Here is a 22081-nt window from a genome sequence, read left to right on the forward strand (position 1 = left end):
TCCTGGGCGGCACAGTCTTGGCGTTGGAAGCCCTTTTTCCTCTCTGGGTGTTGGTTCCCCCACGAGTAGACTGGATGAGGGGCTGGGACAGATTCTTTTCTCTCCCAGCGTTCACATCTTACAGGTCTAAATCCAAGGGAATGAAGCTTGCGGAGGAGTTCCAGGCAGGTGGTGGAGCAGTGGCTGATAAGGCAGCTCTCAGATCAGCCTCGACTGGAAAGCCCAGCCCCATTTCCACATTGGCCCCACCCTCTTTGCACACAGACAGGCATGCGCTGCCAAACGAAATCCCGTCAGACCCACCGGCATCGCTGTTGTGCTGTGATAAACGCTCACTAAGTGCCGTGAACTAACTAACCAAGGCTTCCTTCCCAAGTCCTAGCCCAGGAAGGCCTCTTATGCTCAGTTAGCACCTTCTCTGTCTCGTTCATTTTCCTCCCTGCATGGGTTCTACGGTCCCAGGGAGCTGGAAATACCTGGGATTTTTGAAATATAAAGGTAACAGAAGCCAACAAGCACGCGCACACACATGCATGCACGCACACACACACGCACGCGCACACACGCACATGCATGCACGCACACAGGCACACACATGCACACAGGCACACACATGCACGCATGCACCCATGCACGCACACACATGCACAGACACACACATGCATGCACGCACACACACACGCACGCGCACACACACGCATGCACGCACACACACGCACGCGCACACAGGCACACACATGCACGCACGCACCCATACATGCACACACACATGCACACACACACGCATGCACGCACACACACACGCACATGCACTCACGCACACGCACACACATGCACGCATGCACCCATACCTGCACGCACACACATGCACGCACACACACGCACACACACGCACGCACACACGCACACACATGCACGCATGCACCCATACATGCACGCACACACACATGCACACACACGCACACACACGCACGCACACACATGCACGCATGCACCCATACATGCACGCACACACACATGCATGCACACACACACAAGCCACAAAGGACTGTGTAGAGACAAGGAAGGGAGGAGTTTTCTTTGAACTCCCAAGGGGGGAGTGTCTGAGAACCGCACTGTAGGCCCCGTGTGGCACCTTGAAAGCCACTGACTCAGATCTCCCTGGTGTAGGTCTGCTGTTTGGGTCAAGAAAACAAACAATCAAACAATGTCATAGACAGTCATGTCTGTGGCTCTGGTCCAGCCAGATGTTTGGGGAGTGAATGTCATCCATCCCAGCTGAGGCAGGGCTAGGGGAGGGGGTGACACTGCACTGCCCGAGGCCGCGGTGGGTCCCGCTGAGAGAGATGCTGACAGTCGGCCTTGGTCTTCTCAGGCAGCTGCCATTCTGCCAGGCTCAGCGGAGGCCTGGGTACCCTTTGCCTGTCTGTCTGTGCAGGTAAAAGGGACGGGCTTTGGCCCTCGGTGCCGAGGAGTCAGATAAAAACAGCAGCAGCAGTAGCCGCCATAGATGACACGGTTGCTCATTGCAGGCTGCGCTGGGCGCTGTGCATCTCTGTTATTTCGTGTCATCCCCTAACAACCTGTGATGGAGGCACTGCTATTGTCCCATTTTACAGAAACTAAGTCCCGGAGAGGTCAACGAATCTGCACTGTAGTCTCAGCATGGAAAGGCAGAGAAATACCCGCAGCAGTCAGGAAACTGCCCTTTCCGTAAATCTCTGGGGAGTAGAGGCCCGGCCGCATCTTGCATGGCAGGGAAGCCCACACACGAATTTGTTTTGACCTTTGGAGCCCTTGGTTAAGCCAGACACAAGCTCGGTGATGATGGGCATGAATGGAGAGGCCACGCCCAGAGCAGAAGTCCGGAGCACGAATGAGCTACTGTTGCTTTCCTCACCTGCTGCACCTGACCCCTTCCCCCAGCAGCCCACCTGCCTGTTGGGGGCCTCTTCGGTGGCTTAGAGATTGATTTCCAGGAGAAGGACTTCATTAGCCACACCACGGAAGTCAGGAGCATGGCTGTTGCCTCTAATCTGCCCAAGACCCGGTGGCAACCTTGGCTGGTCGATCCCAGCTCCAAGGTGACATCTGTGGGCCCCTTGCCCCTGTCTTAGCTGAACTGGGAGAGTGGAACCCAGCCCCCAAGGGCCAGCCTCTGGCTTCCTTTTGGTGTGCAGAGCTCCCGTGTGTGCCTGGCGTGTGTGCCCGGTGTGTGAACCTGGCGTGTGAACCTGGCGTGTGTGCCCGGCATGTGTGCCCGGCATGTGTGCCCGGTGTGTGAACCTGGCGTGTGAACCTGGCGTGTGTGCCCGGCATGTGTGCCCGGTGTGTGAAACTCTGGCCCATGCTAGGCCCTGCCTTGTGCAGTGAAGCACGTCCGTCTCCAGCCAATCACCTATCTCGGGGACTAAGTGAAGTGAATAAATCGGGGCCTCCCTGCCCCATCTGACTCCAGCGAAGGCCTAGGAGATAACCGCCCTGGCTCCGCGCAGCTCGCAGCCCTCTCCCATGGCCTCCTGTCCGTCACAGGTGAAGCCTGGGCTTGTACCTGGAGCTGAGCTGATTCCCCGCTGGTGTCCGGAAGCAGCAGGGCCCTGGCCTGCACACAGGAAGGAGTGGGCGGGCCTCCCTGCCTTGTTTGCCCCTGGGGTAGACAGGAGATCCAGGCAAAGCAGGCAGCCCACCCCATACCTAAGCTCTGACCACAGACCCCGTGGGCCTGAGGAGGGACTGAGATTCAAGTCCAGGTGGGGGAAACTGAGGCACAAACCCAGAGGCCAAGAAAGCAGGGCCCTGAGGATAGGTGACAGACCTGGGGAGGGAAAGACGGAGATGGAGACGCAGAGATGCAGAGAGCCAGATCCTGGAGAGTGAGAGGAGCTGGCATAGACAGAAGGAGGAACCAAGAGACACTCAAGGAGGCTCCGAACGCGCAAAGACACAGACACGGATGGAAATGAAGACAAGAAATTCAGAGGCAGAGGGAGATTTTAGAAACATCAGCAAGAGGCCGGGCACGGTGGCTCACGCCTGTGATCCCAGCACTTTGGGAGGCCAAGGCAGGTGGATCACTGGAGCCCAGGAGTTCGAGACCAGCCTTGACAACACAGCAAGACCCTGTATCTATTGAAAAAAAAAAAAAAAAAAAAGCAAGAGAGGCAAAAAGAGATGAGGTGAAAGAACAACGAAGGCCCAGACACACGGAGAGAAAGGCTGGAGTCAGGACGCACACAAAAGCACGCCCTGCACCCCAGCACAGCTGTGGGCAGGAGGCACGGACTTGCTGTGCTTCGTCTCTGTCATAAACCAGAAGCCGTCATCGTCCCTGACAGCACCCAGCCCAGACCGGGCCATGTCCCCTGTATGCCTGAGCCTGGAGCCTTTCTCCTGAGCCAGCGGGACTGTCCTGGCCCCAGAGGAGTCCACTCCTGGCCTTGGTTTTTCCTGTTCTCTGCCCAGGATGCCTGGCATGCCCCAGCCTCAGCGTTTGTGTCTAAATTATACCCATCCTTAAATTCCACCTCTTCCAGGAGGCCCTTTCTGACTGCCCTTCTCCCTGAAGAGTCCGCCGCCCTTCGCGTTCTCTCTGGAGGGAGCAGTTCTTATCTTCCATCCATCCACCTTTCGTTCTGTCTGGAGCTCCTCAAGCGAGGGCAGGGACCACAAGATTTCAATGCTGGTGACCACAGCTCTATTAATTTGAGGATTTGTCTTCATTATCCGGTGCCTCCTGTCTGTCTCTGGGCCTGAAGGAGGGAGTAAATGAAAATCGATGGTAAATGAATAAGCGAGCACAGGACACCTCCTCCACTCCCGAGATGTGGATTCCCAGCCCCGTCTGTGCCCCGTCTGCTCCCGTGCCTGGGGCTGTCCTCGGGGGCCTTTCCGTGGCAGCCTGGATGGGGGACCAAGGAAGGGGGGCTCCCCAGGTACCACGCCCTCTCCCACCCTGTGAGGTAGTCCTGAGGCTGTCAGGGGTGGTCAGGTTAGTAGCCAGCAAAGGGCCAGACGCGCACCCGTATCTCCTGACTTCAGGGTCCCTGAGGGAGGGAGGGGCAGGCTCCGAGCCTCTTCTGGCTGCCAGTGGGCTCCTCCCTAAGAGGACAGGCTTTCTAGGCCTTGGAGCCCCCTTTCTCCCTTTCTGGACCCTGCAGGAGTTTCCAAACCAAAGGAAGAGCTTGTTTCCCCAGCCCTGCACCCGGCCCGGAGGTGGGTTTGGAAGAAGAGCAGGCTCTGTGTGAACCGAGTGCCCTCCCCCAGGACCCACTCATCCGTGTCCATGGAAGCAGCCTCCTACAGCTCCTCGCCGTTCAGCTGTTTTTTGCCCAGGCTGAGGCTACCAGCACCCCTTCCCTGAGTGTCCCTTTAGGGGAGGCTGGGAGAGGCGCCTGGCACCCCTGAGATCCCTCCATCGTGGCTCAGAAGGGCTGCTTGCCCTGCTCTCGTCCTGGGGGAAACCTCAGCTCCTCGGGGGGTGGAGGTGACAGACGGGGCCCTGGGGTCTCCTTTCCCTCTGTGGCCAGCCCTGGCTGACCCCAGCCGGCCCTGCTGTCTTTGTGCAGTGCGGTTTCCTGTCCTGGGGAGGAGTTTTGGGAAAACAGCAAGTATTTCCTGAGTACCCGCTCTGTCCAAAGCCCCGCAGTGGGGCTGCATATTCAGGTATGGCCTCGACCCCGAGTGGCGCCTGAAGCTGTTGAGGAAGTCAAGGCAGGTGTTGGTAGGAGCTGAAGTGCAAGCCAGACAGCATCTGAGCAGGGAGAGGAAGGAGGTCGCGTCTTCCCTGCTTCTTCCCGTTGGCATTTCGCCCACAGGGTTGAGGAGACTTTTCAGTGGAGAAATTATTAGAATGGGTTCCTCGAGGAGGTGGATTAGATTCAAATTTTTAAAAATATTTATAGGCTCGTACAGCCTTTTGCATTTGCAAAGCCATTTGTCCGACGGTGGTTATTTCTGTCTCCATTTTACAGATGGGAAGACTGAGGTTGAAGGAGATTAAGGTGTTTGCCCAGGAGCATCCGAGGCAGGACCAGAGCTCAACCCTAGCTGCTGAGAGTGAACTAGAGTTTTCCCCGCGCTGCGGCCTCTGCTGCGACAGGAAAGGGGTCCAGAGGGGGCGCAGAAGAGCATGGTGGGGAGACCGAGGGGACTGGCCGCGTGGAGAGAAGGATTTCTGAGCGGGTAGAGCCGTTAGGGTCAGGCAGGACCCTGGATAGCAAGGCCTAGGTTCAAATCCCAGCTCTGCCTCTGAATGGCTGCTGAAGGCATCCTGTGTCCTGGGTGTCCTACAAAGCCCAGTTTGGGAATCCACGTTCCCTCAAAAGGGGTGAGTCCACCTGCGAGGTTGGCCTGGGCACCTCAGGGCCAGCGCTGTGCTGCGAGGCGTCTCCACTGTAACAACTTTTGCCTATCAAGCACCTACCACAGGCCAGATGCCGACCGCATTCTTTTGACCTTCACGACAACCCGGGGTGGGAGCCCCCAATCCCCCTTTCCCCAGGTGAGCCCCTGAGCACACAGGTAAAGGACTGCTCCGGGGCCGGACACTCACGCCTGTGATCTCAGCACTTTGGGAGGCCGAGGCAGGAGGATTGCTTGAACCCAGGAGTTAGAGACCAGCCCTGGCAAATAGGGAGACGACGTCATTACGAAAAATGAAAACTAGGAAACTGGCCTAAAGTCATACTGCTGGGAAGTGGCAGAGGCAGGGCACCAAGCCAAATCTCAGAGCCAGAGACTCCCCACCCCAGACTCCCCTCCTGCTGCCACCAAGATGGAGCCTGGCCTTGGGAGGCATCTCAGTGGGACTTCAGGCCCCTCATCCTACCCTGCGTGCAGGTGGAGCGGCTGTCCCCTGTCCCAGCAGGGACCGACAGCCCTGCGTCTCTGCAGCTGTGCCTGCCTGACAGGCTGGAGACGGCTAATTGGGAGTGTCTACCCTACCCAAGGCCTTATCATCGTTCCTTTACATTAAGAGAATTTTTTTGTTTTGTTTTTAGTCTGCAAAATTTTCCACCATCTGCTTTGCCTTGGCAGAATGTTTGCTGAAAATATCTCTCTTCCTCTATAATTCCCATAATTTCTGGGGGCTTTGGGAGCCTTCAAGCAGAGCAGTGGTAGCTCACAAGTGCCTCCCAAACTCACAGGCCGCTGGCTCTCCTTGTACCGGCAGCAGAGCTGTATGGCCCAGAAGGAGCATGTCCCCATCCCCAGACCAGGGAGAGGCACCAGGGCTGTCTCCACCAACGGGCTGACCCGAGCCTGAATCCCAGGATTTGGACCCAGGGTGGGTGCCCAGGTCAGCCCCTGTGTTTTTGTAGCGAAGCCTGGAGAGATACCTTGGGGCATGGAGAGAGGTGGTGGCTGAGCAGAGCCTGGAAGCAGGGCCCCTGCATCCCAGGGTAGTGCTGTGAGGCCACACGGCCAGCATGACCCTGTTCCCTGGACCATCCCAGGCCAGGCGTCTCCACAGCGCAGCTGCTGCCCATGTCCTTTGAGGCACTCAAGACGGAGTTTCCAGAAGGAAAGACTCTTCCCCCCGCTCCATGTACCAAACTCTGAGTTTCCATGGCGACAGTCAAATTGCAAATCCAGCCAAGAGTGAGCAGGGGAAAGAAAAGCTGGCCTCTCTCCAGAGAAGTGGGCACGGCTGGCGCTGGGGCTGGCCGCTGCTGAGGATGAATGCCGGGCAGGCAGGCAGCCCTTCCGGGCCGCGGTGGGGAAGCCTCAGGGATGCCAGGTCCCCAGGAAGTGGCTCAGGCCCCGTGGTGAGCCCGGGAGGGGGCTTCTCCCCACCCCTGCGTCTCGGCGGCAGCCAGGTGGCTCCATCTGATACTTCTTCCTCCAAAAGGCGGTTGGGACGGCCTTCTCCCTGGTGTACTCCCGTCTTCCATCTGAAAAATCAGGCGTGGGCAGAATTCAGGGCTCGTCGGCGAGCCATCCCAGACTCAGCCTTTGGGGAATTAAAGAGGAAAAAATATATCAGCCTTCAGACACAGCGTGTTATGTTGAGGATGGAAGAGCAAGGGCCAGAAGATGTATGAGCCTAAAAGCTTTGTTAATAGCCCTGGAAGACTGACAGTCACAGCTGCTGTGCGGGGAGAAAGGTGGCAACGGCAGTCGAATGGCAAATTAGCTGAGGTTTGGGTTTTACGGTGACATTTCACCGGAGGGAGGAAGAAGAAAAGGCTTCCCCCTCTGCAAGAACAAGCTGACTTAACTCGGGGAGGGTTTCTACCTTTTATTCGTTCATCGTTGTGCACACGGGCACCACATGGGGACTAGGCCAAGTGGCACCCTGACCCTAACTCCACCTCCAGGGTTGCTGTTTTGGATAAAATGCACAACTCATAACAAACGCCATCCTCACGACATGGCACGGCACGGTTCATTGTTGTCTTGCGGTTTTCGCCTGCTTCCAGCCCAACTCCATAACCTTGTGTGATAGATGACAGAACAGGGAAGAGTAGGGAGACGGAGAGTGAGCCTGCCTCCCTAACCCCAGTCCTGGGACATCCCATCCCGTCGTCTCCGTCCAAGTCCTTTGGCATCTGTCCCTTTGCACCAAAGGAGCCCGGCACTGCGTGGCACGACAGAGCCCTGTGCCCACCCCCAGCCCCAGACTGTGTAGATTTTGCATATTAGCAGTGGGGGAGATGGGACATTCCAAGTCAGGAAGCATGACTGGACCTCCCATGAGCATCTCTGCCAGAGAGAGGCGGAAAGCAGTGTGGAGGCGAGCCGCCCTGCCCTCTGCAGGACTGTCCTCCTGCTGGACACCTCCCTGCTCCCGGGAGGATGAGCCACAGGCCTCTAATTTCACCGTAGCTGCCCCAAGGGCAACATGGAGAACGACTTGCTCCAGGAGCCCAGCAGGAATCCCTGGCTCCTTCCCACCTCCTCCCATCCCTGTTTCATGGGACCTATGAGGTTGGCATCTAATCAGTGAGTCAAAACTACATACATGCTTATAAAACGGATGTCCATGAGGTCTAGTCTTGGTGGATTCATGATCAAAGCAGCTCAGTCCAGGACCCAAAAGACAATCGCAAAATAAGGCAGGTTTTCCTCGCATTTCTCATACTATCAAGAGGGCACACAGACCACAAGCATGCCCCATCCCCATCTGCTCTTGCTGCTGCGTCACAAAAGTCCAAGGAGCCAAAGCACAACTTCCCCCCGGAGAGCAGGACAGAAAAAGGCAGAGCCTTTGAGCAGATGGAGGAAGGAAAGGCCAGGCCCAACCCCATGCTCATCACTCCTGCCCCAGTGCACAGGTCAGGGCCACAGAGAGGAGAGGCCACAGAGAGGGGAGGCCACAGGGAGGGGAGGCCACAGAGAGGAGAGGCCACAGGGAGGAGAGGCCACAGAGAGGGGAGGCCACAGGGAGGGGAGGCCACAGAGAGGGGAGGCCACAGAGAGGGGAGGCCACAGAGAGGAGAGGCCACAGGGAGGGGAGGCCACAGGGAGGAGAGGCCACAGAGAGGAGAGGCCACAGAGAGGAGAGGCCACAGGGAGGGGAGGCCACAGGGAGGGGAGGCCACAGGGAGGAGAGGCCACAGGGAGGGGAGGCCACAGCGAGGAGAGGCCACAGGGAGGGGAGGCCACAGGGAGGGGAGGCCACAGGGAGGGGAGGCCACAGAGAGGGGAGGCCACAGGGAGGAGAGGCCACAGCGAGGAGAGGCCACAGAGAGGAGAGGCCCCACCAGCCTCATTTGCATGTGCAATTTGGTCCCCGCCCTCGAGGAGCCTCATGACCTGCTAGGGGAAGCAGACATGCAAACAGCAGAAAGTGGTTTGGTGCAGTTGTAGCAGAGAGCACAGGGCGTTCAGCCAGCCAGGGCGCAGGTGAGATGGGCTTCCTGGAGGAGGCAGTTTTCTAACTGATCCGAGAGAAGACAGGTGGGCAGGGCAGAGGCAAGCCAGTCCCAGTGGGAGGTGGTGGCAGGAGCCACAAACCGCAGGAGGCTGGAGGCACCCAGGGCGAGACGGCGGGGGGCGTGGGATGCAGTTGGAAGTGTAGACAAAGGGCAGGAGCCCAGGGTGGTCCTGGGGACATGGGGAGCCTTTAAAGAGGGTGAAGCTGGGATCAGCCACCCTCGGTATAGACAGATTTTGTTTCCAGTCTTATCTCCCACCGGCGGGTATCATGGCTCAGGGCTGTTTGGAAGACGGAGGAAGATGGTACTCAGTAAGGGCCCAGCACAGTGCCTGGCATAAGAGCTCTACCCACCCTAACCTTCCTCCGTAAGCACCAGCGTTCTGCATTCCCCAAGGAAAACCCTGACAAGCACCCTGACTCCTGCCCCATCTGCTGAGTTTCTCACTTGTGAGAGCTGGTTACCCTTGATCCAGACCTTTCTGTGCAGTTGTACTCGGTATTGGAATGATATCACTTAATTAAATGTTATGCAAATTGATGGGAAGAGTCATAAAAGAGACAGAATTGTTTCATGGAAACTGAGGCTTTGGAAAGTTGTTTTTGTTTGTTTGTTTGTTTGAGACGGAGTCTCGCTCTGTCGCCCAGGCTGGAGTGCAATGGTGCGATCTCAGCTCACTGCAACCTCTATCTCACGGGTTCAAGTGATTCTCCTGCCTCAGCCTCCCGAATAGCTGGGATTACGGGAGCCCGCCACAACACCAAGCTTATTTTTGTATTTTTAGTAGAGACGGGGTTTCACTATGTTGGCCAGCCTGGTCTTGAGCTCCTGACCTCAAGTGATCCACCCGCCTTGGCCTCCCAAAGTGCTGGGATTACAGGCGTGAGCCACTGCGCCCCACCCTGGAAAGTCTTGATGGAAGCAACTTGCTTTATAAAAATCTATGGAATTAGGGGTGGGCAGGACAATTAGGGGTGGGAACCAAGAGGAAGAAATGGAAAAAGGAGGATTCTGCGGTTGTCCTGCTTTGCCAGGGTCTGTGGGTCCCGCTGCAATTCAGAGAAACTGCAACTGGGGTCGCAGACAATGCAATACGTGTGCAGTTTATGCCTGAGAGACTGTGCGGACCAATCTTGCAGAAGCACCTAAGCCTGGCATCGAAAGATTGGTGAATGGATGTACATTTCCGTGTTTAAACTAGAACATTTAAAGGGTAGCTGGATCCTGTGTTATGACTCCCACTGTTGAGTACCCAGCCAAATACGGTTTCCATTTAGTCCAGAAAAGAGAGTTTTTCCACGGTAGGTGTTCACTGTGACAATATCCTCGCCTCCCCTTGCTGGGATTCCAGCCCCATCCGTCTGGCTCCCTTCCGCATTTGCGAGACCCCACTGTGCGTTACTGGATGAACTGGGATGAGAGCCCAGGCCTGCTGGCTCCCACTTCAGTTCTTGCAGTGAAATCAGAGAGTGGTGAGCAGGGGGCCGTGGAACCGGCCTGCTGGGAGGAGAATCCCGGCTCTTCCACTACGACTTGGGCGTATGCCCCTGTTTTCTTGCCTGTGGAATGGGGGTCGTGCTGTTTCCTACCTCACAGAGTTCTGAAGCTTCCGTGAATGTGTCTGTGCCTGGAATGCTCCCCGAGGGTCAGCTCCGACTCTCCCCGCACCTGTACCCGCACCCGCAGAGCAGGCCTTGTGCCTTCTGCCTCACGCGTGGAGGCCTCAGAGCTGTCCCCTCTGCACCGCAGTGAGAATCAGCCTCCGCCACGGCAAGCGGGTTCTGGTTCTGCCAGAGGAACTAGAACGGGGAGTGGCGTGTGGAGATGGCTGGCCAACAGGCGAACTCTCTCTGCTGGTCATGCAGAGCCCAAGTCCCAGCCTCCTCACACCAGGACTCGCCTCTTTGGCCGGCAGAAGTGCGCGTACTCCTATCCCCAGGCCATTGTCTCGGCCCTGGCCCCTCCGCCCGTGCCTGCAGGCAGAGGCTGGTCGGGTGACCTCCTGTGCTGTGGTCTGTCTCTTCCAGTGGTTTCCAGCGACAGTGACAGTGACTCGGATCTCAGCTCCTCCAGCCTAGAGGACAGACTCCCGCCCGCTGGGGTCAGGGGCCTGAAAGGCGACAAACCCTGGAGGGAGTCAGGTAAGGTGGGGAGTCAAATGCTGCTTATTGGCTGGGTGCGGTGCACTCCAGCCTGGGCAACAAGAGCGAAACTCTGTCTCAAAAAAAGAAAAAAAAAAAAAGAAATGAAACTATTAGGCTGGGCACAGTGGCTTACGTCTGTAATCCCAGCACTTCAGGAGCCCGAGGTGAGCAGATCATGAGGTCTTGAGACCATCCTGCTCAACACGGTGAAGCCCCGCCTCTACTAAAAATAAGAAAATTAGCTGGGTGTGGTGGCCGGTGCCTGTAATCCCAGCTACTTGGGAGGCTGAGGCAGGAGAATCGCCTCAATCTGGGAGGCGGAGGTGGCAGTGAGCCGAGACCGTGCCACTGCCCTCCAGCCTGGGGACAGAGCGAGACTCTGTCCCCCCCCCCCACCAAAAAAAAAGTGCTGCTTATTTCTGAGGCCCCAGGGACAGAGTGGCTTTGCCGCTTCCTCAGATTGCTGCTTCCCAGCGGGTGTCCAAGGAGTTCTATACCTGGAAGGAGAAACGGGCCTAGGGACGGGACAACGAGGCTCTTTGAGGCTCCTCTGTACACACAGTGGGGGAAGGAGAGCAGGCAAGGGACAGGAGCCAGGGCCAGCCAGGCCACCGCATGTCCTTGGCTCACACACCTGGGACTCCTCCCATGCCCACCTGTGAGTGTTCCCAGCGGAGAGTTCGCCTCCTGAATCATGAGAGCTGAGAAAATCAGGTACAGAACTCCCTGCACTAGGTCAGTCCTGCCATGAAACCACCATGAGGTCCCCAGGACCTGCTGTGACCTCTGGGCCTGCATTTCCTTCTCGTTAGCAAGTGAGACAGAACGGGTGGCCTCCAAAGCGCCTTCTGACGTGGATATCCCTGAGCTCACCCTCTGGGACCTGCTGTATGAAAGAGAGTTAACTGGGGCATTGAGACTGGTGCAGAGAAGGCCTGGGAGAGGCAAGGAAAGACATTTTCCTGTCCTTCAAACACACGAAGGACTTCTGGGAAAAGGGCTTCAGTCAGTCACTCCACAGGTAGGAACTGGGATCCTTGACAGAAATTTCAGGGAGGCCAATTTTAGTACGTAAGAAAAAAGGGTTCTGTAATAACTGCCCCAAATAGGAATGAAATGCCTTGGGGGTCCTGTCTTGGGACCAAGACTGGGTTGGGAATGGAAGTTTGAGCTAAATCAGAGCCGGCAAAGGCCTGGCACACGTACCACCACCCCCCACTCCCGTGACCATGGCAGACATTACTAGGTGCTCCTGATACTCTTTCCACAGAGCCCTGATGTGCCTTCCGAATCCTCCTCAGTGCAGTTTTCTAAATGGCCCATATCAGTGGGTAGAGATGGTGCAAGAGATGAAAACGGTCGCCGCACCAGTGACTTCCTAGGCCCCTCAGGCTGAAGAGTCTAGAGATTTAGACGAGTATAAAGGAAACGTACCTGCCGGCCTCGGTTTCCATGGCAGGCTTTATACTCCCCTCCGCCTCCCACCGCGGGCCCTTGTGCCCTCGCTCCACACCCACGCTCAGCTCTAACCAAGCAGGACTGGGAGACGGGAAACGGTCAGCAAAGCAGCAGGCTCCACGTCTGCTCTCTTGGCCAGGCCAGGACCAGAAACCATGTTCGAGTGAAGACCCGTTAGTGAGTTAAGGCAGCAGTCAACATCTCTGTCTTACTAGGTTAACCGAAATACATATCCCCCACCCCACCCCCACCCCCATTCCGTGATCATTGTGGATTTTCAAGTTGGTGACGTGTGACTTAGCGAAACGACCTGCAGGCCTGTTCTTGGATCCAACAGCAGCGGTCAGAGGGTGGGGCCATGCCAGAGCCTGGCAGCCGTTTGGGTGGGGTGGGGGGCAGACATCCCACAGAGACCCACCACAGTTCCAAACGAGGAACTGGACTGAGATCACCCTGTCTCAGTTTGAGATCCGCAGGGCCCACACTTGATCTCCCACAGGTGGCAGTGTGGAGGCCCCCAGGATGGGGCTCACGCACCCGCTGGGCCACCTCTCCGGGAGCCAGAGCAGCCTGGCCAGTGAGATGGGGACAGGCTCTGCCGACCCGCAGCGGGGGGCCCTACCCCAGGCCGACCTGAAGGGCCGCGGTGAGTACCCAGCTGCTGTCTTCTCCCCTCTCCTGCCCCCGCGGCCGCGTCCTCTGTCACTCACTCCTTCCCAACTGGAGGCTGGTTGGTGACATTTTCAATTCTGCATGTTTACCAAGCACCGTGCGGGGAACCAGGTGAGCCAGACCCCGTCCCTGCCTGCAAGGAACAGAGAGAGGGACCCAGAATGAGAATGGTAACCATCCCTAGCCACTCTCACTAATTACAGCAGTGGTTACCATCCTCCGCTTTATAAAACGTGCCAGCTCCTCTGGGCCAAACTTCCATTGTGTTGGCAGAGTGGCTGGGAGGCTTATTGTCCCCATTGGATGGGTGTAGAAACGAAGGCACAGAGAGAGTGCGGGGAGAATCGTGGGCTCCCACCCTGCCCTGTGCCTCTGGACCCAGTCCTGGCTGGCCCAGGAGCATCCTGTGGTGGGGGTGGGAGACTTCTTAAACTAAAGCCGGAGAGAACTGCGCAGGTGCAGGATCAGCCCTGTCTCCTTCAAGAAGGAAGTTCCGGGCAGGTTGGGCCCCTCCCTGGCCGGAGGATTCATGGGTCCACGCGTGCACCAGGGCGGCAGCTGATCTCTGTCCCCGGGGTGTGGAGGGCACTGGCAGCCCCCCGCAGGAGCACCTGCCCCACCCCTCTCCTTCCCCACTTGATGGTTCCCCAGGAGCTGCAGAGCATCCGGGAGGCATCTGTGGCTGCAGAGCGGACCCTGCCCCCTCCCTCGAGCCTCCTGGAGGTCCTCCACAGAGGACAGTGTGGAATCGGCAGCCCTGAGTTCTTGTCCCAGCCCTGCCACCCACAGCCACGTGACCTTGAGCAGACTCCCCAGGTTGAACCATATGAAATTGCATTTTTAAAATTTTTTTTGAGACAGGATCTCATGCTGTTGCCCAGGCTGGAGTGCACTGGTGTGACCATAGTTCACTGCAGCCTCGACCTGCTGTGCTCCAGAGGTCCTCCTGCCTCAGCCTGCCAAGTAGCTAGGACTGTTGGCAAGTGCCTCCAGGCCCGGCTAACTGTTTTGTATTTTTCAAAGGGATGGGGTCTCCCTATGTTGCCCAGGCTGGTCTTGAACTCCCGGGCTCAAACAGTCCTCCCACCTTGGCCTCCCAAAGTGTTGGGATTACAGGTAAGAGCCACCGCGCCCAATTGAAATTGCGTTTTTCTGGTTCAAAAACGTGAAATATCAGTAGTTCAATACGGTTCACCCTTAGGTTTAATCTCTGCGCCCAGTTCTGTTATCAGTACAGTGTCCTTCGGAAGGGTTCTGGGGAGAGAAAAGTCAGTGTCATGTGGACGGCCTTCCCCTAGGAGGTCCTCAGTAAATGTCCGGTAATAAAGGGGGAAGCCGTGTGGCCCAGCACAGAGAGAGGTTTTCTGGGCTTAAGAAACAACGTGGGAAGGATGGGCTTGGAGGAGGATTTTCTATCTCCCTGCCCATTAGCTCCTTCCGGCATCCTGAGGTCGCCATGTTGATCACCTGGGTTAGGAGGGGGCCTGAAGCCCAGAGGGGCAGGTGACTTTCCTGCCATCACACAGCAGAGCAGAGCGGCGCTGGTCTCGAGTTCGGGCTCAGGCACGGGTGCTGTCAGCAGAAGCTTGCCTTCCCCACTAGCCCCTCAATCTCATTCCCAAAGGCCGAGCTGTCACTGGGGCGGGAGCGACTCCACCCCTGCTCACCCTGCGGTGGCCTCTTCTCTCCTCCAAAGGTAAAAGACACACCTGGACGAGCCCCCAGTGCTGACGCGGCTCCAGCAGGCCCCTCTGGCTGCCTGGGCTGAGGCGTTTGGTGCCTGGAACAGACTTCTCTGTGGAGGATTCCTGCCAGACCTTGCCCGGCTCCCCCAACCAGTCCTTGTGCCCTCGCCAGCCACCCTGTTGGCCATGACTCAACAAACCAGTGTTGGGAGCGGTCTGCCTCCCCCACCCGGTGCCTTTCTGTGCCCCTTCTCTCTGGGGAGCAGTCTGCATCCGCCACCCCCTCCAGCCACTGCCCTCAGCCCCTGACCTTATTTATTACCCTCCCCTCCCACACCCCCAACCTACCTTGTGATGATTTTAAGTTTGGGTGTGTCTTGGGTTGGGCTGGGGGTTCCCACGTGCCGTGTCCGAGGGGCTGCCTGGCCGGGCTTTCTCGTTGCTGTATTAATGGAAGATGAAACCCCAGGGCACGGCCTCTGAAGCTGTGTGTGGTCCCTTAGAGGTGACCACTGGAACCAGAGCAGTGAGCATGAGATTCACCCACCCTCTGCCTCTCCCTCTAGCTCTGGGAGGCAGGAGCAGTGGCCCCTCCCATGGGCTGGCCCAGGACCGCAGGCGAAACCTGGCTCGGGTTTCTTTGGTTTTTGTATGTTTGTTTGTTGTTGAGACAGAGTCTCGCTCTGTTACCCAGGCTGGAGTGCAGTGGCGCAATCTAGGTTCACTGCAACCTCCGCATCCCAGGCTCAAGTGATTCTCTCACCTCGGCCTCCCAAGTAGCTGGGATGACAGGTGCCCTCCACCACACCCAGTTAATTTTTGTATTTTTAGAAGAGATGGGGTTTCTCCATGTTGGCCAGGCTGGTCTTGAACTCCTGGTCTCAAGCGATCCACCCGCCTCGGCCTCCGAACGTGCTGGGATTACAGGTGTGAGTCACCACGCCCGGTCCTGTTAGGTTTCTTTGACTCCCCTCACGGCCTGCCTGGTTTTTGCTCAGCCTGTCTTCAGCTTGAGGAGCTGGGAAGCTCTGGTGGACGCTGTGAACTCACTCACTGAAGAGCAGCCTTCAGGTGCATCCCTGGCCAGGGCACGTGGCTCCCTCCGCCATGAATTCACTTCTCTTCAGGAGTTTTGGCTTGGCATGAAAATACTTCATTCAGAGTATGGGCAAATGCTTCTGGAAAACCCTTCCCTGAAGAGAGAGAACGTACGTGTGTGTGTGTATGTGTGTGTTGGTCGGTGTTCACACCCTCCCATCCTTCCTGTCTCCTGCCCCAAACCCTGGGTCCCTGGGTCTGGAAGGGCCTCCTCTCCAAACTGGGAGCTCCTGGGTCCCCACCATTCACTTTTTGTCCTAGCTGCTGGCAAATAGTAAGGAAATTCACTTTCCCTGTGGCACGTTATGCTTCAGAATTAAAACAATGAAGATTAACATTTGCATTGAGCCACTGTGTTGATCAAAAGACCATGATTGCCTGTGTTTCTGAGATGCATCAGTGGAAAAACTGTGGTGCCTTGACTTGCTGGAACGTTTCCTAAGCCGCTGTGAAAGGAGGGGCCAGATCTGTGTGTTCATGCAGCTCACACATGTGATGCTGAACCGATCAGGCCATGTACACACAAATAATCAGAATGAGTTCTACAAACATACATGTACGTACGTTAAAGTGTCTTTTAAGTGGACACGCACTTCTGGTTACATATGGTGCTCTGAATATGTTCATATTTTCCTCTGTCCCTCAAAACCCCACTAGAATGACATAAAGGAATGAAAATGGCATAAACCACGAAGACAAAAAGAACAGAGAGAAGATGACAGCGAGTGACAGATATCTGAAGAGCTCTGGAAGCCGTAACAGTAAGATTTGCTTAGCGTCAACCCCAAAATATCTACAAAGAAGGAAGCCAGAAGCACGAACAAGCACAAACAAACCCATTTACTCTGCAGAATCGCCCAAATGCACAGAACTTGGAGGGGCCAGGTGTCCCGCAGGTGGAAGTTCAGGGTGGGTCTGAGGATTGTCTTGACTGAAAGAAGTATTTCCATCTGCAGGTCCCCTCTCTCGGCCTGGTGACTGCCCTTCTCTGACCATGGTAGGAGACAGGTTTACTGCCGGCCAAGGGTGATCTGAAAAGATTCTGGATTGGGGACCCCAAGGGTAGTCAAAGGCTGGGGCAAGGTGCCTTACTGAAATCAGCATGTAAATGGAGAAGCCCGAATCCCCCATTAAAATCCGTGATGGAGGCTGATAAAAGCCAGGCCTAGTCAACATCCATCCACTCCCAAGGCAGGACATTTATCATTTTGAGACAGAGTTTTGCTCTTGTTGCCCAGGCTGCAGTGCCATGGCACGATCTCGGCTCACTGCAACCTCCGCCTCCCGGGTTCACGCGATTCCCCTGCCTCAGCCTCCCGAGTAGCTGGGACTACAAGTGCCCACCACCACGTCCAGCTAATTTTGTATTTTTAGTAGAGATGGGGTTTCTGCATGTTGGTCAGGCCGGTCTCAAACTCCTGACCTTGTGATCCACCCGCCTCGGCCTCCCAAAGTGCTGGGATTACAGGCGTGAGTTTCTGCTCCCGGCTGGCAGGACATTATTGAATTTCTCTCTGGAAAACTGATCAAAGAGAACAGATGGACAAATCCTGACACTGGGGGTTCCCCAATCAGTGGGTCTCTGCCCAGTCCACTGTGAGATCTCCAGTCCACAAGCCTCACCCACATGTTCAGTGCTGCCTAGTAGCTTTGCTGTGTTTCACTTATAGTGGGGACAGCCAAGGGCATCTGATGTCTGATGAAATTCAATAACTGAAAATACAGAGACTCCAGTACACAGAAAAAAGGAGTCAGAGGAAAATCCCCTGAAGTATTGCACCTATTCAAAGAGAAAAGAATGTTATTTTTTTAAAGGCAGTGTTAAAATTCTTGAACATTAAAAATATAATAGCAGGAATTTAAAATGCACGAGAAGGGATGGAAGAGAAGAGAAATCTCCGAGGGTAAAATGCATAAACGCAAAAAGAGGGACAAGTCAAGAATACTGAAAAACAACAAGACCAGCTTAACACAGAAGATCCATCAAACAGGAGCTTCAACCCGAGAAACAGAAAACAGGAGAGGAGATTGTTTAAGAAATGACACAGAATACTTCCCAGGACTGAAGGGAATGGGTTTCCACAGAGAGCCCTGCAAGTGCTCAGCACAGGGACACGAAGCCTCCATACCGGTGTGGCCCCGGCCACCATCCCGAGCAGCAGTTTGGTGATGCCCAGTAGGCGAAGGTGGGCGCAGCTTGCAGCCGTCCCTGAGGTCTTGCTGAAACACAGATGCTCACTCGCCAGCTCTGGGGTGGGACCCGAGTGCGCACATCTAACAGGCTTGTAGGTGACACATGATTGAAGGGCCACACCTTGAGTAGCATTGGAGCGCTGGTCCCGGAGGAGCACTGGAGCGCTGGTCCCGGAGGAGCACTGGAGCGCTGGTCCCGGAGGAGCACTGGAGCGCTGGTCCCAGAGGAGTGCTGGAACATTGGTCCCGGAGTAGCACTGGAGCACTGGTCCCGGAGGAGCACTGGAGCACTGGTCCCAGAGGAGTGCTGGAACATTGGTCCTGGAGTAGCACTGGAGCACTGGTCCCGGAGGAGTGCTGGAGTGCTGGTCCCGGAGGAGTGCTGGAGTGCTGGTCCCGGAGGAGCGCTGGAGCGCTGGTCCCGGAGTAGCACTGGAGCACTGGTCCCGGAGGAGCGCTGGAGCGCTGGTCCCGGAGTAGCACTGGAGCACTGGTCCCGGAGGAGCGTTGGAGCGCTGGTCCGGGAGTAGCACTGGAGCGCTGGTCCCGGAGTAGCACTGGAGCGCTGGTCCCGGAGGAGCGTTGGAGCGCTGGTCCGGGAGTAGCACTGGAGCGCTGGTCCCGGAGGAGCGTTGGAGCGCTGGTCCCGGAGTAGCACTGGAGCGCTGGTCCCGGAGGAGCGTTGGAGCGCTGGTCCCGGAGTAGCACTGGAGCGCTGGTCCCGGAGGAGTGTTGGAGCGCTGGTCCCGGAGTAGTACTGGAGCGCTGGTCCCGGAGGAGCGTTGGAGCGCTGGTCCCGGAGTAGCACTGGAGCGCTGGTCCCAGAGGAGTGCTGGAACATTGGTCCTGGAGTAGTACTGGCGCGCTGGTTCCGGAGGAGTGCTGGAGTGCTGGTCCCGGAGGAGCGCTGGAACTTTGGTCCTGGAGTAGCACTGGAGCGCTGGACCCAGAGCAGCACTGGAGCGCTGGTCCAGGGCAGTGGTGGTTCCCCTTGGCTGCTCACTGGAATCACCTGGGGAGCTTTAAAAGCACTCATGGCAGACCCACCACTAGAGATTTGGGTTTACTTGATTTTGAATGTATCCTTGGCCGGCATTGGGATTTATAAAGCTCTCCAGAGGACTCCAACGTGCTGGGAGGCCTCAGGACCGTTGCCCTCCAGAAACTCGTCTCCATGGGCTCCAGGAGACGTGCACAGAATATTTACAGTTCAGATTTAGAAACAACCAAAAAGGCTTCAACAGAAGAGTAGATACGTAAATTGTGATATATGCAGACAATAGAATATTATGCAGTGGTGAAACTGAGTCACCACACTCAGAGTATGTGCATCTCACCAGTAATGCTGACAAACAGGCAGGTGGCAGAAAAATACATGACACCATCTATGTGGAGATTTCACAAACATGCAAGAACGTTATATGTTAAAATATATTTTACACAGCAAGCGGATTCAGAAGCAGGAAGGATAACAGACTCGGGACACATCTTGGGGAGAGGAGAAATACAATTAAAGAGGATTCTTAATGTTTTATTAAGCTCAGTGATAGGTAGATCGGTTTATAATATTTATATTTTACTTCATATTGTGTATTTATATGCTTATTATAGATTTTTTTTTTTTTTTTTGAGATGGAGTCTTGCTCTGTCTCCCAGGCTGGAGTGCAGTGGTGCGATCTCGGCTCACTGCAACCTCCGCCTCCTGGGTTCAAGCAATTCTCCTGCCTCAGCCTCCCGAGTAGCTGGGACTACAGGCGCCCGCCACCACACCCAGCTAATTTTTGTATTTTTAGTAGAGACGGGGTTTCACCATGTTGGCCAGGATGGTCTTGAACTCCTGACCTTGTGATCCACCTGTCTCAGCCTCCCAAAGTGCTGGGATTACAGGAGTGAGCCATTGCGCCCGGCCTAGATTTGTATTTTTTATATGTCAGAAATATTTTAAAGTAAATTAAGGAGCTATACCAAACCTTATTATGAAATCTCAGGACACCAGGATAATCGGAAAATATTCCAAAGCCTTCCAAAGAGAGAGAGAGAGAAAAAAAGTCGCATACAAAGGATCAGGAATTCAAATGCCACTGAAATTCTCAAAGCAAAATTTGAAGTCAGAGCACAGTGAAACAAGATCTTCTGAATTCTGATGGGAAACAATTTCTAATTTGACTTTTCTATCCAGCTAGAACTTAGTGAAGTGTGCAGGTAGAATGAAGATATGTTCAGACATGTGAGTTCTTGAAAAATATCACCTCCCTTGCCCTCTTTCTCAGGCAGCTACTGTAGGATGTGCTCCAACCAAACAAGGGAGAAAACCAAGAGAGACAAGAGAGAATCCTCAGGGTGGAGCTGGGTGGCTGGTCTAGAGGCCAAGGTCAACTAGCCCAGGTGAGGACAGAGGAGGTGCACAAGGGTCTACAAGAAGCATTTGTGTGTCAGGGAGATCCTATATGAGAGCTACATCATGACATTTTATAATACATAATGCTCTGTAAAATTATAAAATCAGGACAGAATGTGCATGAGGTTTTAGATACTGAGGAACTAAAGGAGTTCTAAGGTGACTGACTCGAGGTGAGCAGGGGATTCCTGCGTTATGCTATAAACTTTGCAGGACAGTTACCCTTTTAAAACAATATACTCTATTTCATTTACAACAATGAATTTTTATGGAAAAATACACGCCAAACTGCTGACAAACTCACAGGGCAGGGGGGTGGGGCAGTGAGAGCCCCAAGGCCATAGCAGATGAGCAAGTGAACACCTGCCTGGCAGAGAAAAGACAGCCTGTGGGCTGCCCCGCAGCCCCTAGGTCCACACCCGACCTGGGAACACCAGCCTTGCAGTGGCTCGGGCCTCTGCCCGCAGTTCTAAAATGCAGGTGCACTACCCACGCCTGTGTGGGACCGAAGCCCTCTCAGACCTGATGCAGGTGAGCCCCACACTCAGCCCCACACTCAGCCCCCCATGACTGGGCCAGACCCAGTCCCTGCACTCCCAGGGTGGATTCCACATGTGTTTCCTGAAAGGCATTCGGTACGACAACGTCGGTGTGGAAGTGGCAGCTCGGAGCCGAGCTGGGATGCAGATGGCCTGGGAACCAAGAAATCCTTTCTTCACAAAACTGCTTTCTTAGTCCCAAGCAACCAACTTACAAATTAGCTTTCAGAACGGAGCCTTTCCTGGTAGAAGGTGGAAGGTGTTCTGTGACGTCCGTAAAAATCAGGGCGCACAGAAGGGACCAGATTCATCCTAAATACCAGATAACACAAGTGGCTTCTAAAAGAGGCAGCGAGTGGAGAGCTCATGAACTCTGGACGCTGGTTTCAAATCCCAGATCTGCTACTTAGTGCCTGAAACTATGGGTGCGTTCCTGTACCCCTGTCCTCTCATCTGTGGAATGGGGATAACACTTCCTTCTCAGGATGACTGTGGACATTTAAAACGTGAGACCCCAGCACAGCTCCCACCTCAGTGACCAGCATGTCAACAGCTACCAGCTGTTCCTCCGGTAGAATTCAGTGAGGAGTGAGTGCCTCAGGAGTGATCGAGATGCCGTAAGAACGTGAGCAGGGTGGCCGCCTGGTACCCGGGGCACAGTAAACCTTCACGCTCCTCCCTTTAGTGCTTTGGAATAATGGTGCTAATCAACATTCATTCCTCCGTGGAGCATGAACTGGGCAGCTGCTTGTGCAGGTGCAGTGTTCTAGGCCCTGGGTTTGGTAGTGGACAAAACAGACATGGCCCCGCCCTCCTGTTGCATCCGAACCACTCCGGGGACTTGTTAGAACACAGGACGCTGGTCCTACCTCAGAGTTTCTGATTCAGAGCCTGCGTGGGGCCGATAAGGCGTATTTCAGTTCCCAGGTGCTGCTGAGGTTCCCATCGGAACCAGCTCACCTGTGACTCCTGGGGCGGCCATCCCTACACCCGCACCAGCCGGGGCAGAAGATAC

The 22081-nt window shown here is 55.5% G+C and overlaps 1 protein-coding gene across 10 annotated transcripts in view; it reads left to right on the top strand.

Moving 5' to 3' along the window:
* Nucleotides 1-16298, top strand: part of RPH3AL (rabphilin 3A like (without C2 domains)) — a 182688-nt gene extending 166390 nt beyond the window's left edge. For all 10 annotated transcript variants that reach the window (XM_030922716.1, XM_030922719.1, XM_010373476.2 and 7 more), the window contains 3 exons: nt 10907-11020; nt 12981-13127; nt 14850-16298. In XM_030922716.1, the coding sequence (XP_030778576.1) occupies nt 10907-11020; nt 12981-13127; nt 14850-14884 (296 nt within the window). In that variant the 3' untranslated portion in view covers nt 14885-16298. The remainder of the gene's footprint in view (nt 1-10906; nt 11021-12980; nt 13128-14849) is intronic.
* Nucleotides 16299-22081: the final 5783 nt, after the last annotated feature.

Source organism: Rhinopithecus roxellana, chromosome 19 (genome assembly GCF_007565055.1).
Source record: "Rhinopithecus roxellana isolate Shanxi Qingling chromosome 19, ASM756505v1, whole genome shotgun sequence".
Classification (NCBI taxonomy): Eukaryota; Metazoa; Chordata; class Mammalia; order Primates; family Cercopithecidae; genus Rhinopithecus; species Rhinopithecus roxellana.